Source organism: Notothenia rossii, assembly GCF_949606895.1.
Source record: "Notothenia rossii genome assembly, chromosome: 2".
NCBI classification, from domain to species: domain Eukaryota; kingdom Metazoa; phylum Chordata; class Actinopteri; order Perciformes; family Nototheniidae; genus Notothenia; species Notothenia rossii.
Genome location: NC_136904.1, coordinates 43,640,894 through 43,659,005, shown reverse-complemented (window position 1 = coordinate 43,659,005; position 18,112 = coordinate 43,640,894). Strand labels below are relative to the sequence as shown.

Sequence of the window (18,112 nt, the reverse complement as noted above, 5' to 3'; positions counted from 1 at the left end):
AATGACGAAGGGCAGAGAACTTGGATGTCTTACTTTATGGCGCAATCACTGTCTGATAGAGCCATTGATGACATGGCTCCCCACCCCCATGTGATCAACCAAATTGAATTTACTGCTGAGGAACCCAAAATGTTTAAGTTAGTGATCTCAGGGTTGATGAAGTTGGTTGGTAAGACTACTTTCTGGCCCCTGTTCTGCCAGCCCCATCAGCTACACTGAAGGAAACTTCAGATTAGATACATACCATCCAGAGCAAGACTGAAACTGCACCAACACCTCGGTATGGCCCTGAGTAAAGAAACACAGATTTTAGGTAAACTTAATTTTTTTTCAAATGTCATACATGTAAATACGAAAAGTCCAGTGAAATCAAATGATAATTTGAAATAATAGTAGGTACGATTAACTCAAACATATGAAGGACTGTAACATAGTCAATAGCATTTTCCCCATCAGTTTAATATTTTGGAATACTATTATTATTTAAAAATATATTTTCACTGCCAAGAATAGGAATTCACCTACAAATGATTACAAGAAAAAATGTAATATACAAATAAATGGCTGGACATGATGCATTAATGTGACATGAAGCATTACACAAGTACCTCAACCTTAAATTAATAATAAATTATTGTTACTGTAATTTCAATATTTACATTAGCAGTCATGCTTAAGACTGAAACACTCCTTTTAAACAAAGTATACGAAAATCCAATAAGATAAGATAAGACTTGGTTCCACGGAAGCATTATTTTCATTGTTTATTTCTTATTTTAAAATATTTTCTAAACAAACCTCCCTGATTCGTTCCCTCAGTAGTTTTTTGTAGGGGAAAGTGTCTGACCCTTGATGAATGGGACATTCTGCAAGGAATTAAAAGATGGTAATAAGTTGAAGTTCAGCAATAGCCTCCTAAACATTGCCTAACATCACATTGTGCTCAATTAAACTGTTCAAAATGGCACTGAGACTTTTGATACTGCAAAGTCTTAAACAAAACAAAAGGTGGCGTATTCTAATTGTACCGATGATTGTTTTCTCTCTCTTTAACTAATTCAATGTGCAAAATCAAACTTTCAGTCTATGTAAATAAGATAATTACTAATTAACCCGCACATACCATTAATTGCCACTTTATTCCTTGTTGGTCTTCTTTTCTGTGAGGAAGACACTGAGGACACAGGAGGAGTCAGGCTGGAGAAGAGAGGAGGAGTAAGGCAGGAGGAGAGAGGAGTCAGGCCGGAGGAGAGAAGTACAGACAAGGAATCTGATCCTGGGTCTGCTGCCATTTCTGCCTGTGTCGTTGAAGGACCCTCAGGTTCAACTGCCAAAGTCACTTTTGAGAAGAAAAAAAAGTAGAGGCATGGTGAATAAATTACCAAGTATAATCCTCCATATACATTTATAATCTGAGTAATTACAGCTAAAAATGAAACTACAAATATTGATTGTTTTTTATGAATCAAGCATTTAAGACTTCAATGTTAGGATGAGAAAACCAGTGCAGCAATCCACCAATAGTTGTGCTGCTAAGCTTTTACGAAAAACATAGTCCCACAAAACGTAATGTTATTATTAGTATTGTTATCAGTATATAAGTAAGGGTGGTTATTAGTTGATTTATTGTCAACTTTAAAATGATTGACCAGCTGTTTCTATAATTGATTATCGTTTTGTGTAATCCTTTCAGTAAAAACATGTCATAATTAGATTCTCACATGTGAACAATTTCTTTGTATTTTCCTTCTAGTTAAAGGTCCCATGTCATGGCCATTTCTACTGATCATAATACCATTGTTGAGGTCTACTAGAATAGATTTACATTGTTCAATGTTCCAAACTCACATTGGTTTCTCATACAGCATCTCTGTATAGTATGTATTCACTCTCTGTCCTAAACAGCCAGACTGTGAGTGTGTGTGTGTGAGGAGATCCGCGGAGCCGCGGCTGAGAAAAGATAAGGGTGTGTGTGTGTGTGTGTGTGTGTGTGTGTGTGTGTGTGTGTGTGTGTGTGTGTGTGTGTGTGTGCGCGAGCGAGCGGGTACGTTACTATGCCCGTTACATAACTATACTCACGATGAAAAAAATGGAAAAAGAGAAATCTCCAACGAGGCGTTCTGGGGCAGCATAGACAGGTCTTTTCTGTGTTAGAGTTTTACTCGCTACAGGGTGTACTTTGAGGGTTTGTGACTTTGCAGACCGTTTACATGCAGAAAAAGCTTCATAACACACAAGGGGACGGGTGATAACCAGAAAAGCATGACATGGGACCTTTAACTGACAAAACAAGACATGACGACATATTTGTACTACTTGGTAAACAGTGATTCACATTTATTTTTTTTACATTTAAAACAAAATGACTGAGCAATTAATTTACAAAAATGTTTAACAGATAAATTGCTGAATGACTTTTGGCTTAAAATATAGCATGCAGATTTTTATACTTTACCATTAAGAAGGCTTTCGTAAATCCTCTTTATGGTAACAAGTGCATTGTTACCATCTTCTGTCTCACTTTGCCATGGACAGAGGCAATCGGCCGCAAAACCATTTGTGCCTCTCTTGGCAAGAAGGAGGATGGGATGCCTCTCAAGAAGTTTGCATTTGTGGAGCTGGAACACAATGGACACAAAAAAAAAAAAAATATTGTGTACATAACAGCTCTAAACATTTTCACACACCTAAAGCTATTACAACTCCATTTATTTTTGCATAAGTGAAAAATGCACTGATGTGATATGTGTGCACATTGAGGAAGGCACCCCACAATTAACCAGGTGTGATTTTAGACCCATTTTAGGGGAGCCCCTAAAAAACACCATGAAAAAAAGCTCAGGTTCACTTTTTGAGTTTTTCTTACATGGGCATGGTTATTTTTATATGGGTCTATTTAACTCTCACATTCAGATATCTGAATAAGCTACATTTAGCTTTGAAATATGTCAGCGAGCTATAACCTGTCATTTCAGGTTCAAAGTTCTGCATTAACTCAAAAATATTGATGACTAAAGCACTTCAGATATAAAGCTGGTGTTACAGGTGAATTTTGAAATGACTGGTCGAACAAGGCTCAAAGTCAGAGACTCTGGTAAGCTAAATTAAAGTGCTTTTAAGGGCCTCTTTATTAATACAAACTCTTTCCAGGACTTGATTGTCTTTCAAGTACTATACTGTATTAATATTGGCTGGTTTTTGGCAGAGTTGAGCCAATGTTAATCTATCTATATTCAGCCCAAACATTTTGTATCTTTATTTATTTTAAATTTTATTATTTAGATCTTTACATTTGATTCTGTGACATTCTTGGTTTTACCATTTATTCAAAATGTGTATGATATTTCATTTATTTTACTTTTGGAAACCATAGTCACATAATTCTATTTTTGCCATACCATGAAGGTACAAAATAAAATATAAAACACCAAAATGCAGTTTCTTTTGTAAGATATAATTAGAAAAAAATGTATGTTGAAGCTCTGATTCTAGGAATCGCCACTGGCCTGAACTATGTTACTTCTGGTTAAGAAATAATGTTTTACTAAAACTGGGCGCCTGCAAGTACAAACACTATCTAACATCAGTTTGAAAAAATGTGTTATGCCTTTACAGATTTAAATACAACGGTGACAACAATTTTGCTTAACATATCTCATGAAGTGCAGTAATCATGCACTAGTCTGTACTTCTCCCATAAACTTAATTAAGAAATTTGGATTCTTTTAAAAAAGTAAATCAGGGCGACTGTTGGAAAGTATACATCAATTAAGTAATATAACAATTTGTATAAAAAGATAGAGATCAGGGATTATTTACACACTATTTTATGACAACTGACATCTGCAAGAAAAAAAAACGTACCAGTAGATTTGTTGAGTCATAAACGTTGTTGACACTGTGTTTTTTTTGTTGCGTGGCCTTCCACTCCTGTGCAGCCTTTTCCTTTTGCTTGGATAGTTTAGGGTTCGTTGGCACCACATTGCCTGCATTTCCTGCTGGCTACTCCTATTTTGTGTTTGCAAGTCTGGCACACTTTTTGAGTAGGCATCTGTAACAGAAACACAGATAAGGGACTAAAACAAATAAGAATACTATACTAAAAATGTTTAAAGGACTCATGTATTTTATCGTGAAAAATCTTGTTAAAACAATGAACTCATGTTTTTTTATCTTTTAGATAGGATGAACACAAATCAAAAGAGTAAGGAAAAAATGGTTATACAGAGTCAGTCACATGTTTAAAGTGACTGTTATGGACAACCGTAATCCGTCAATATCTGGTTGGTCCAAAAGTTGATGCTCCATCATCACAGAACTAATACTAAAATCAACATTACCAGGGTTTATTGCTAATTCTATAAATTCCGCATGCGTGCACGCGCAGTTGTGGCTCGTTTTGAAGCTTATGTAACTACTGTCAATTAACACTCCAGCCAGAATCAACAAAGAATGGTCGTTCAATCAGGAGAGACGTAATGTATGGAATACATGTTTATTATCGGGTCACATTATATAAATGAAACATAATGATGACAGATTATAACAGTGAATAAAATGGTGTTTGGCGATTAGGCCCGGGTTTTGTAGGATATCATTCGGGAAGGGAAAGAACCGTTTCCGATGAACCCCCCCGGGTCTAGACACTGGTGGTGGTGATAAGTGGTCAGGTCCGGTTGGAAGGGAGAAGGTTAAGCTTGGCCCTGAGTTGGAAGCAGGAGGCGAAGGGGTGGAGGAGGGTTGCGCGTTGACACCTGGAAGACAGCTGATGAAAAAGGGGAGAGCATATATAGAGGGATTAACAGGTGCGATAAATAGGCTTGTGGATGGAGGGAAGTGATCGGTTAGCTTGAGGAGTGGCGCTCCCTATCAATTAGTGAAGGGAGCGAGTATTGCCATGACGTGCAATACGAAGTGATAGGTCTTCCTGCCTGAACTTGCGCTGAGCTTCATTTCAATCAGGAGAGACGTGATGTATGGAATACATGTTTATTATCGGGTCACATTATATAAATGAAACATAATGATGACAGATTATAACAGTGAATAAAATGGTGTTTGGTGATTAGGCCCAGGTTTTGTAGGATATCATTCGGGAAGGGAAAGAACCGTTTCCGATGAACCCCCAAAAGAAGTGAAAGTATGGAGTACTGAACGTGATGAAATCTTACCTTGTGGTATGCAGTGGAGATCTATGGATGAAATGAGAGGTTAGTGCATGTGGGGATTTTAGACATACTAATGCCTCCTAGGCATCCTTCCTGGACGTACAGGGCTTCCTGGACATACAGGGCGCCCTGGACATACAGGGCATCTTGGACATACGGGGCGTCCTGGACGTACAGGGTGTCCTGGACGTACAGGGCATCCCGGACGTACAGGGCGTCCCGGACATACAGGGCTTCCCGGGCATACAGGGCAACCTGACTTAGCAGGGACAAATTTAATACGGACCCAAAGGTTACAACCTGGACGTACAGGGTTAGACATGTCAAGATAAGCATGAGCCGCGGGGCGAATTTACGTGCTGACATGCTAAAGAACCACCACCAGTTATATGCATACGTACCAATTTAAGGTTGGAGAGACCTTTGGATAGCCAGCACGGCACTGAGGTCCGGACGAATGTAGGATGAGAAAGCGGAGGAGGACCACCGTCCGAGTTGTTGCAGGGATGAGGATGAGACGCCTTGATTAGCAGCGGGAGTAGCTGCACCTATTCTAAATGAATGCCCCGTGTATTGGAGGGGGGATAACCCGGATTTCATGAGAACTTGCTTTAAATAGTGGTTGAACTGTCGTTGAGTTAAGGGAAAATTCCCTGAGATAAGAAATAATGGAGAGAGGGGATTAGAGGTAGGTCTAAGCTGTAAGAATTTGATCATGGATTTATAAGGGCAGAACTGGGGGTCGTTGCGGGCGGCGATGACGGAGCAGGCGCCGCCGCATTTGGAGTGCTTGAGATGTAAGCTAAAATGGCTGGCGTGAAAGGATATGTCAGACAAGCAGACGTCTCGATTGGAATCGAACGTGAGAGAAGCTGTGGTAAATTCACCTGGTCTGAGGAAAGCATAAAAAGCTAGGAGAAATAAAGCATCAAGTAGTGCATCGATATAAGGGGAGAATAACCCACTTCTAAGTTTGGAGAGCATAAGGCGTAAAGTGGAGAGTGTAATAGGACGTCTCCGGTCTAAGGCAGGGGGAAATGTTTTAATAAGACCTTTGAGAATGAGTTTGACTGACTGGTTTGCGAACAGGCTGGGAAAGCCGGGATCGGAACAGCGAATGTTAAACTGAACTCCTGCTAAGAGGCCCCGGATGTATAGGGGGTTTGATGTGGCGATCAGTGGCGCAGTAGCACATGAAGGCGCACACGGCGGAGATGAGAACAGGTTTAAGTGTAATGCCAACGGAAAAGTAAAGTAAAGCCAACGTTCTCCAAGCGAAATGATATGTTTTAAGGGTGGAAGCGGCTAAGACCTTTCTCATGAAAAACCTGGCGGATTCGAGGTGCCTTGCTAGGGGGCTTCTATTTAGAAGAGAGAGAGAAGATGCAGGGGAGGAATCCTGACGGGTTGAGCGCTGGCTTCTTGGCAGAGGTTCCGGAATTTCTGGAAGTGGAAACGAGAGAGGGAATCAGCCACTGAGTTGAGGTGGCCGGGAACGTGACGAGCGGAGATGAGAAAGTTGTGGGTGATGGAAGACCACGTGATGCTTCTCATGAACGGCATGATGTCACGGCACAGGGAACGCGCTTTATTAATAATTCCGACCACTGATTGGTTGTCACAGAGTACTGAGATCCGCTGCCGGGACCAGAGGTGACCCCACACATGGCAGGCAACAGCGATCGGAAAGATCTCATGCAGAGCGGAGGAAGAGGCATGGCTGGGGAATGCCGGAGGCCATGAGCCTGCTAAACCACTCTCCCTGAAAGAAACCCCCAAAACCCACGGATGGGGCAGTGTCCGTGAAGAATCTCATGGAGTCGGAGGAGTACACGAGGTCGTCGTAGAAGAAGGTGACGCCATTCCAGTGTGCGAGCAGGAGGAACCAGAACCGCAGGTCAGAGCGGCAGCCTTCATCTAAGAAGACGTGGTCATGGAGGTGTTCTACAGCCGACGCTGTATCCAGGAGCCGGGAAATAAAAGAGCGCCACTGAGGGATAATACGCATGGCGAAGTTGAGGTGCCCGAGCAGGGAGAGCAGCTGCTGCTTGGTGATAACTTGTTGCTCACAGAAGGACTTTGTAATGTCGCGAATGCGCTGCAGTTTGTCCGTGGGGAGAGACGCTTCCATGTCTACGGAGTCGAGTGTAATGCCCAAAAACTCCAGGCGTGTGGTGGGACCTAGCGTTTTCTCTCCTGAGAGGGGAACACCTAACTCCTGAAAGCATAGTTTGAGTTTTGCTAGAGAGGCGCCTGAGTTGTCCCGAGGGGAATCTACGAGGAGGAAATCATCCAATAGATGCAGGACGAAGGGGATTCTGACGATGAGCTTGATGGCATTATCAACTGAAGCGTAATGAAGAGAAAAATACTCTGGGGGAATAAGGCTATTGATGCTGCAAAACGGGCCAGCGCGAGGAGCGGACAGATCGAATATGAGCCTTTTCTTCTCAGAGTATTTGCGTGTAGCGACCCCTATTGGGCTTGTCCGGAACACTGGAAACGGAGAGGAATGGAAAGGACCGATTAAATATCCTTTGTTGAGCTCTTTTTGAATGAGCTGAGAGACTATGGTGTGTTCTTTGGTGGCTGACTGCAGGTTTTTGCCACTAAAGTCACTGAAGGGGGGGAAATGACCCCTAACCTGAACCCTTGAGAGAGCCCTGACAAAAGATAATCAACGAACACGGGATTTGGGTGAGTCGGAAGCGCAGCTGCTAAATGTGTGGTGTTAATGAAAGTTGAGGGGTGATGTTTTAAGAGGTTTTTCCACCACGTTGATTCTGGCGCGGGAAGGGGGGCCAGCGCCTTGGGCAAACTGACCTCGGGTGAGCATCCCTGCAGGTACTGCAAATATGAAGAAAAGTACAATGAGGGTAGGAACACACGTTCTCATTAAAAGAAACGCAAATCTTATTATCCCCTTGTTTGATCACCTGACGGTTTGGTTTATTGTTCCTAGAATACTGCGTGGGGAAAACGCTAGACCCGGAGAGAGGCACTGAAGGGCAGAGCGGAGAGGTGTGGCCCTGCGCTCCGCAACTGATGCACGAGACGACTTGTTGCCCGCCGGTAGCCATAACGAGCAGCTCGGTATCCAGCACGGACCAGTCCAGGCGGACGTTAGAATGAGCTAAGTGCAGCGCTGCTTTGCTAGAGAAGCTTTTATGGTATTGGTAAAACACGGATTTCCCGTATTTGATGTGAATATCGCCGATCATGGCCAGATAAGCATCTAACTCCACTCTCCTTTCATGGTAAACTGCGCAGAGGGCAGCTACCAGAAATTGCCCTATAGAAAGGTCTTTGAGGAGCTGGGGGTCTGCAGATTTAAATACCGCAGTAATGCTTCCTCCCGAGGCGATGGCTTTGTCGCACTCCGGGGAAGGCAGAATAAGGCTGACTAAATTAATGTCTTTCCCGTCGAGGATCTTAGCTCTGAGCCGTGAGGAGATGTTAGCGGCTTGGGGAATATAGGGCCTACCTGAGGGAGGAGCTGGGAGGGCGGAAGCCAAAGAGTGAGAAGGAACTACAGTGCCTAATGCAAAATCCTGACCCGGCGGCCGCCGCAGAGGTTGAAGCTCCGGCCTGGCCTCTCTCCATGGACTGGAGGCGAGCGTCGATTAGGAGCATAGAACTTGCCAGAGATTGCAGTGTGTTGACTAGGCTGCCATCGAAGAGAGGCTGAGTGCCGGAGCTCCCGGGCTGAGCGGCGCTGGGCTGGGCGGCGATGGGCTGCTGAGCGCCGCTGGAGCGAGCCTGAGGAGTGGAGGATTTCTTGGCCGAGCTAGCTCTTGGAGGACTCGCTTTTTTAACCTTTTGCCCCCGCGGCCGCGAGAGCGCCCTCACCCTCTTCCGGGGGAGCTGGCTGGAGCTGCTGGCCTGGGCTGGGAGACCACGCCGGAGGCTTGGTCCGACAGCTCACGGAGCTGGGAAAGCAGGAGATCTGGGGCTGGGGTGATGCCCTGCTTGCGGAGATGGGCGACGAGGAATTCTGCCTCTGCTGTGCGAGAGCCGCTGCGGGCGCTCAGACGAGAACTGAGGCGACGGTGACTTGAGGAGTTTGACGCTTCCTCTGGAAGTGCATCGGAATCGGGATCAAGATCCTTCGAAAAAGGTAAGATCTCTGAAGAGTCTGAATTAGACATGTTTTTTTTTTTTTCGTATCCAGTGTTTTTTAGGCGTAAGAGGAGTGTAAGCTACCAACTTAGCGCGTTGACACCTGGAAGACAGCTGATGGAAAAGGGGAGAGCATATATAGAGCGATTAACAGGTGCGATAATTAGGCCATTATTGCCATGATGTGCAATACGAAGTGATAGGTCTTCCTGCCTGAACTTGCGCTGAGCTTCATTTATTAAGTCTGCATTATTTAATAAATGTATGATTCTTACAGTAAATGCTGGACACAGCTGATTGATAGTTTATAAAGGTCCTTCACCGATCACTTAACTAACTCCCTCCTGCTGAGGTACAAAGGTTACTATATAAAAAGTGTGCACATTTATTTAGTATCCTATCCATATGAATATGTTTTAAGTGGGGGTGGACCTCACGTCCTCTAGGGGGGGGGGGGTCCGGAGGCCCCCGGGAAGTTAAATGCATCAATTTTGTGCAATTTGAGGGCAAAATTAACTAAATCTATGGATACATCTGTCAACACCCATATGAAACTTAACTGTATAAATGTCAATACTTTAAAGAAATGATAAGAATATGAACAATACTTTTTTTTTTATTATCTTTGTGCATATGTAACTATTTACTCTTTTAAAAAAAAAAATTATTTGTTGTATGTCCAATAGTATGAATTGTAAGGATGTCATCGATGTTTTACATTCATTCGATTTTTTTTAGGGTGCTGCGTGACGTTGAACCTACGACCTACAACCTGTGACCTATGAACCTGTATTTGTATGCTACCGAAGGAGCTATTGAACCTAATAACTTGAGGCCTGTTTCCGACTCCTATTGTGGAACATTACAATAATATAAAAGTGTGCCTTGGAAATATGTGTTTCCATATATGGTGACCAAACTGTTTCAGACCCACTGAGATAACTTAGACTAAAGTTAACTGTGTAAACATTACATTACCTAAATTAGCCTCTCAGCCTATCCGTTAACATAGCTAGCTAGCACCAGATGCTAACAACCATCCCCGTTTTAGGTGCCGGAGCGGTGTTTCCGGCAGCATTACACCCCTTATGACTCTTCACTTAATACATAAATAGTATTTAACATAGTTATGAAGAATGTGACGTGTGATAACATTTGGATAAACCGCATGAACCGATGGATCACATAACTTCCATGCTCACGTTAACGTTAGCTGATTCTACTTTTGGCTATCTGACTACTCACCTTTATTAGCTGGTCTGTAGGAAATAAATGGATGTTGTCAGTGATGCAGTGACGAGTCCAGAAAAACCCCAGTGAGTTAGCATTTTACCACTTCCGGTTCCCGCTCTGAATCTTCTTCTTCTTCTTCTTCTTCTTCTTCTACTAAAGACGTTGATTGAAAACGCTACTGTGGGTCGTATTTGGGTCGGAAAACAATCTACCTATCTGTACTGAGTCTTCCCCTGTTATAGAGTGTGAGTAGATCCTCTCTGTTCAGTTCATCGATGATGCTGCTTATAGTGGCGTGAGGGATTCCAAGTTTCTTCAATTTTTCACTCAGAATGTTAAGTGAATGAGACAGGCCAAGTTCATGAGCACTTCAAAAGTCATTAATAATGGTTTGTATGGTGATTGCCGGTAAGAGTAGCTTAGATTGCAATTTCAAATTGAAAAGTGTAAGGTTCTGTAAAAAAAGGTTTTCGTCCACAGCTAATGGTATTTCTGGTTCTCATTCGTAACACTCCGTTCGATGTCTCACTATGGGATGCGCCTCATCGCGGAGCAAACAGAAGCATCAATCTCATTACGCCAATCCTGATTGGCTGGTGATCTTGACGTCAGCGTCAGGGAATCTACCCTCTATAAGTAACTTGCGCTACGCCGCATGCATCATTCAAACACCTCTTCTCGCTTCAGAGCACATCTTTATTGGTAGCCGGGCTAGCTCACACAGTCCACAGACGGAACCAAGCTATCCAAGCTAACTTCGGTCGACGGGCGCTCGCCGGCTACTTCTATATATACTTCTGCAAGAAGACTGTTAATACTAACACACCAGTTAGTGTTGCAATCTACCTCGCCGTTTCTTTCTTCGGAATTAAAGGTAAGGTTTTGATTTTTCAAGCTGGTAACACACCTGTTACTAGCTTGCCTTTCCTCACTACCGACAGCAAGGTAGCGGGGACGTTTTTTTCTTTTTCTCTCTCACACCAGAGGAGGGGAAGATAAAAAGGGTATTAACACACCAGTTAATATTCTTTGAGAATAAAATTCTATACCGTCGTTTTTTCTCCGGATTAACGACAGGTGGGGAAGGATTTTTTCTCAGCAACGTACCTGTTACGAGCGGGTCCTCTCCACGCCGTCACCACGGCGAACGAGATGGACGCTTCTCTCCCTCACACCAGAGGAGTCAGGGACTCGGAGGCTCGGCTCTGCAGCTGCGGGTTGAAGATATCAGGCACAGACTCACACCAGGTCTGCTCTTCCTGCCTCGGGCTGGAACACGCCCAGGAGGCTATCGACAACCCCGGCTCGTGCGGGCATTGTGCCCACTTCACCATCAAGAGCCTCCGCCGATGGCTAGCACGCCAAGCTAGCTTGTCGGGACAGGACCCCGCGGTCCACCGCGGAGATTGAGCCCCGCGCTGTGTCAGGCTGGGGCTCAATAACAGCGGCAGCTGCTGAACCGGAGCCCTGCGCCGTGTCAGGCTGGGGCCCGGTTGGCGGCAACAGCCGCGAGAGCGGAGCCCCGCGCTATGTCAAGCTGGGGCTCCCAACTGGACCTCACCATGGTCTCGCCCGCGGATGATGTCCTAGAGTTGGACTACATGGAGGACGAAGAGGATACCTCTGTGTTCCTCCTGTCCGACACGGATGAGCAAGACGATGATGTCTTCGTGTCATCAGCTCAGGCTGCAAAGCCGGGAGCGATGGCTGCTCTCCCGGGCGATAGCGCACCAGGTTCGCCCTGTCTGAGCATGAACCTGCAGGCCGTGTGTCAACGTGCCGCGTCCAGGCTGGACATCCCATGGTCTGAAATGGCCAAGGAGACCTCCAGGTCTCGCTACGATGGGAAGACTTTGCCCCAAGTAGCGAAGACAAAGAGGCAGCTCCTTCCAGTCATCCCGGAGATGCTGGACGAGGTGTCAGTCTCGTGGAGAGACTGCCCCTTCAGTAATAAGGCCCCAATCCAGGGTGCCTCCGCATGGCTCTGCATGCCGCCCATGGAACCGCTGGTGGCAGCCCACCTCCAACCGAGGCTGGCTCTGACACCAAGCAGGAACCCCACGCTACCGGTGAAGGCAGACCGGTTCCAGTCAGCGATGACGGAACGGGCCTATAAAGCCGCAGCGTTGTCCGCCAGGGCACTCAATGTCTCCTCACTGCTGACCACCTACTATGCGGAGCTCTGCGAGGACCTATCGAGCAAACCTGGGCCGGCCGTATGGGACGAGATTGCAGCGATTACGGACATTTGCCTCCGTGTGCAGCGCTGTGCAGTGCAGGCCACGGGCAAAGTCATGGGCATAATGGTGGTACAGGAGAGAGCCAGGTGGCTCAACCTGACCAACCTCCCGGACCGGGAAAAGGAGGATGTTCTGGACATGCCTATCGTTCCCGAGGGTATTTTCGGCTCGGCTTTAGTCTCGACTCAGCGGAGATGTGATTCAAAAAAGAAGGAAGACGAGGCCCTCCACCTCTGTCTCCCCCGAAGGGTCCAGCCGCTACCTGCAACGGTCTCGTGGCAGTCCTTCGCCCAAGTTGCCTCACGTCCTGCCCGGTTCAAGGTACCGAGGCAGCAGAGGCCACAGCCCGCCCCGAGTCCCCAGCCCAGGCAGGAGACGAGGACGAGCTGGCCGAAGAAATCTCCGGTTTCGGCAGCTGCTGTTCAGGCACAGCCGACTCAGATTTTCGGTCACCAGTCGAGGAAGAAGAAGCGGGCGGCCTGACAGCCTCCTCTCCTCTCCTCGGTGACAGAGCTGGAAGTTCCCTGTTCCCCAGCTCCAGATGTGTTTTCGGGATGCCATCAGGCCTCCATCTTCCCGCCGCCTCGAGTGATGCCGCAACGCCATCCTCAAGTTCGCGCCAGAAGGGAAACAGACTTAATACCAGAGACAGCGAGTTCTGCTATCTGCCTAAGTCACAAAAACACATGTCACAATTGTTGTTGTTTTCAAATAAACAATTTTTCACTGTCGCATCCAGGCTTCAAGCCGAGGGCGCAGTCCAAAAAAATGAAAAGAAAGACAATAAAAACAATAAACAGTCTGTCGCCTGTCCCTCTTTTGAGAGCAGCTACGGCCTCTCTCAAAAGGCGAATAATAGACGGGTCTGTGAAGGCACCACCGCCATGCGCATGCGCAGTGACGACTGGGGTTATAGAGCCGCTACCGTTACGCGCATGCGCAGTACCGGCTGGGGTTGTGAAGGCACCACCATCACGCGCATTCGCAGTCTCGGTGGGGATTGTTGAAATGGGGTACCATCGTGTTCAGACACTAGAGGGACCCATAACACAACAAATAGAGACTCAGAGGGTAAGAGACGTGACATCTCCGCTGGCTCCAAGGAGCAAACAGTGGGAGAAGCTCACAACGTCTGCTTGGGTTTTCAAGACAGTAACACGGGGCTACAGACTCCAATTCGCTGTCACCCCCCCTCGCTTCTCGGGCGTTCTGTATTCACATGCCCGAGGAGAGTCAGCCCATATTCTGGAGAGAGAGATTCTCTCACTTCTAGAAAAGAAGGCTATATCTATAATACCCGCCGAGCAGAGTCAGAGCGGCTTTTATTCCAAGTATTTCCTCGTTCCCAAACGGGGAGGGAACGGAATTCGGCCAATACTAGATTTGAGGGCTCTGAACAAATATCTAAAAAGATACAAATTCAGAATGCTCACTCACACATCTCTGATGCGTCTCGTGCGACAAAACGACTGGTTTACATCAGTCGACCTGAAAGATGCGTATTTCCACATCCCAGTATATTACCCACACAGGAAATATCTGAGGTTCGCATTTCAGGGGATCTGTTACGAATACAGAGTACTTCCCTTCGGTCTGTCTCTCAGTCCAAGAGTGTTTGTACGATGTACAGAAGCCACGATAGCCCCGTTAAGACAACAGGGTATTCGCCTGGCAACCTACCTAGACGACTGGCTGCTTCTCGCACAGTCGGAACAGGAGGCTATTACGCAGACAAATGTCCTCGTAAAGCACCTGCTCAACCTGGGTTTCATAATAAACACAGAAAAGAGCATGTTGTGCCCGGCACAGACTGTTCTCTTCCTGGGTTTACACCTGAACTCGGTGCCCTTTACAGCCCGCCTGTCAGCGGAAAGAGTGAAAGCTTTCAGAGCTTGCCTCGCTCATTTCCAGCTGCGCAAACATGTTCTTTTTTAGATCATGCCTGCGGTTACTGGGGCTCATGGCGTCAGCCATCCTGGTCGTACGACTGGGACGGTTACACATGAGGGAGTTTCAGCGCTGGGTAGCCGCTCTAAAATTAATCCCCGCTCGTCATGGCGCGTGGAGAGTGATGGTTACTCTGAAATGCGTAATGGCACTGCGCCACTGGCTGCACCCGACTTTTCTGGTACGGGGCGTGCCTATGGGTGCTGTCCTTTCACGGAAGGTGGTCACCACAGACGGATGTCTGACAGGCTGGGGAGGTATTTACGAAGGTCGTCCGGTGAGGGGTCTCTGGAGCAGAGACCTCCAGCGGTCGCACATAAATTACCTGGAGCTTTTAGCGGTGTTCCTCACCCTAAAACGCTTTCTGCCTTTTCTCAGAGGACACCATGTCCTCGTGAGGATGGACAATACGACCACAATATCGTATATAAACCGACAAGGGCGTTTGCGCTCTCTCCAGTTACACATGCTGGCACGCAAACTGATCTTGTGGAGCTGCGGCCGTCTCCTCTCTCTGAGAGCGACGAGCCGCGGTAGATCTGTTCGCATCAAAAGAAAATGCTCACTGTCAGCTTTTCTTTTCAATGCGCGATCAAAACGCACCATTAGGCGTGGACGCGCTCGCGCACATTTGGCCTCCGGTCCTCCTGTACGCGTTTCCATCCCTGGCGCTGATACCCCAAACTCTGGCCAGAGTGAGGGAACGGCGACACACAATGATCCTGATAGCTCCGCGCTGGCCTGCAATGTACTGGCTGGCGGAGATATATCAGCTGCTGTGCGGTCAGCCGTGGCAGCTCCCCCTACGCAGAGACGTACTGTCTCAGGCGGGGGGGACGATCTTTCACCCACACCCGGAGTGCATGGCCCTATGGGCCTGGCCCGCGAGTGGTATAATCTGAATGCAGTGGGTCTCCCGCAGAAGTTGATAAACACTATTCAGAGTGCGAGAGCTTCCTCCACTAGGTCTCTTTATGACTGCAAGTGGAGGGTGTTTGAGGACTGGTGCCTTCAAAAAGGGCACACCTCTTTTCAATGCCCTGTGGGAGTGATTTGATCATTTCTACAGGACCTAATTGATAAACACAGAGCTTTCTCCACGATCAAAGTCTACCTGGCTGCTATTGCTGCATGCCATGTGGGTTTTGAGGGTAAGACGGCCGGCCAGCATCCTCTGGTCTGCCGTTTTATGAAGGGAGCTCGCAGGCTCCTTCCTGTTTCCAGGTCACTGGTGCCCTTATGGGACTTGACAGTGTTTTAGATGGGCTCACTCGAGCCCCATTTGAACCCCTGGAAGAAGCTGACATGAAGCACCTGTCACTCAAGACAGTGCTGTTACTGGCCCTGGCATCCGCCAAGCGAGTCAGTGACATTCATGCGCTATCTGTACATCCTTCATGCACTCAGTTCGCCCGAGGGTTAACGAGAGTGTTGCTGAAGCCCAACCCTGCCTTTATACCAAAGGTGGTTGGTTCATGTACCCCCATTGACATTGAGGCATTTCCTCCGCCGCTGTGTCCCACCGGGGAACAGCAGCCGAATTTGCTATGTCCAGTCCGTGCTTTACGCACTTATATCGACAGATCAAAAGAGTTTCGTCATAATGACCAACTCTTTGTGTCCTGGGCTAACCCCCAGAAGTGCAAGCCTGTTACTAAGCAACGGCTCTCTCACTGGATTGTGGAGGCAATTGCTTTGGCTTACACAAGTCAGGGTCTGCAGGCACCTTCGGGTTTGCGTGCTCATTCGACTCGTGGTCTGGCTACATCCTGGGCTTTGTTCAAGGGTGTTTCCATCCAAGACATTTGTGCAGCAGCGAGCTGGTCCTCGCCGCGCACTTTTGTCCGCTTTTACAGATTAGACGTCTCTGCTCCCAGTGTGGCCCATGCAGTGCGGGGCCCCCTGCTGAGTTAGAGCTCTAACTGTTCAATTCTGGTTGGGTTTGGTGATTTTTGAGATAAGCTCGTCTGGCAATATGGGAGCTACAATATCCCATAGTGAGACATCGAACCGAGTGTTACGAATGAGAACTATAGGTTACTTACGTAACCCCAGTTCTCAGAGTAACATGAAGTGAGATGTCTCACCAGACGCCCTCCTTGCTATGGTGAAGCGAGAAGAGGTGCTTATTTTGAATGATGCATGCGGCGTAGCGCAAGCTACTTATAGGGGGTAGATTCCCTGACGCTGACGTCAAGATCACCAGCCAATCAGGATTGGCGTAATGAGATTGATGCTTCTGTTTGCTCCGCGATGAGGCGCATCCCATAGTGAGACAACTCACTTCATGTTACTCTGAGAACTGGGGTTAAGTAAGTAACCTATAGTTAATCATCATGTTCACCAGCATCTTCTGAATACGACTGACTGGGTTCTGGCAATGACTCTGTAGTACTAGACTTGTCTAGTACCAATTAGTCTAAAACGGAATCCTCTACACGCCTATGTTTCCTGGAAATATGTGAAGCAAAAGTCATCACGTTTGTGAACCTGCAATCACAACATCTAAATGGGCATCTAGTTTCCATTCCTCCCCTTAAGTGTGTCTTCAAATGCTTAATAAGAGAGGCTAAAGTGTCACACTTAAATGCACAAGCCTCAAGCACACATTTCAAGGATGTGTCAGGCGGTATAGACCGAGCAGCTTGCAGGTAGCATTTATGCAGCCTATATACAGTATATGCGATGTCAGTGCCGTGTGTTTTCTGTACCTCCGTGAGCAGTCAGGCACCCCACACTGATAATGATAATTGGGGGCATTACTGTGCAGCTTTGTGTGCTGAACAAAGTTATCCACCTTCTCAGACACATGCTGACATCCAATATATTTACAGTGGAACATTGTTGTGCGTGGTAACTAGTTACCACAAACATAATTCAATCTGCCTGAGACTGAACAGGATGGTTAGCCTGGCTGCCTGACACTGAACAGGATGGTTGGCCTCTCTGATGACCTAGAAAAAAGGAGACCAGAGAATGGAGAAATTACAAAGGCAACCAACAAAAGTTTTTTTTCAGTTTGCATGCAGATTATGAACATGAGCATGATGTAAAAATAAATATCTGTAAATATTTGCTTACAGTATTTGTTAAAAAAAAAAAAAATAGCAGAGGTGTTGACTCGAGTCACATGACTTGGACTCGAGTCAGACTCGAGTCACCAATTTGATGACTTGAGACTCGACTTGACAAAATTACAAAACACTTGCAACTCGACTTGGATTTGAACACCAATGACTCGGACTTGACTTGGACTTGAGCCTTCTGACTTGAGGTGACTTGATAATTTAATTCAGAGGTCTCCAACACGCCGATCGCAAGATGCTGCTAGAAGAGCAGACTCCCGTCAGGAAGAGCAGAATCTTCAGCCGCTCCTACTCTTGCTGAGATGAGAATCCTTGCAGG

At 46.5% G+C, this 18,112-nt stretch overlaps 1 protein-coding gene across 4 annotated transcripts in view; it reads right to left on the bottom strand.

Moving 5' to 3' along the window:
- Window positions 1–18,112, bottom strand: part of LOC307028089 (uncharacterized protein) — a 29,525-nt gene that overhangs the window by 3,894 nt on the left and 7,519 nt on the right. The window contains exons 1-5 of one of the 4 annotated variants that reach the window (XM_079662854.1): window positions 10,533–11,129; window positions 3,865–6,611; window positions 2,456–2,618; window positions 1,124–1,339; window positions 245–288 (exon numbers count right to left, since the gene is read on the bottom strand). In XM_079662854.1, coding sequence (XP_079518980.1) covers window positions 245–288; window positions 1,124–1,292 — 213 coding nt within the window. In that variant the 5' untranslated portion in view covers window positions 1,293–1,339; window positions 2,456–2,618; window positions 3,865–6,611; window positions 10,533–11,129. Of the gene's footprint in view, window positions 1–244; window positions 289–798; window positions 867–1,123; window positions 1,340–2,455; window positions 2,619–3,864; window positions 6,612–10,532; window positions 11,130–18,112 lie in introns of those variants that run through there. The other 3 variants (XM_079662855.1, XM_079662853.1, XM_079662856.1) reach the window with 3 other exon arrangements.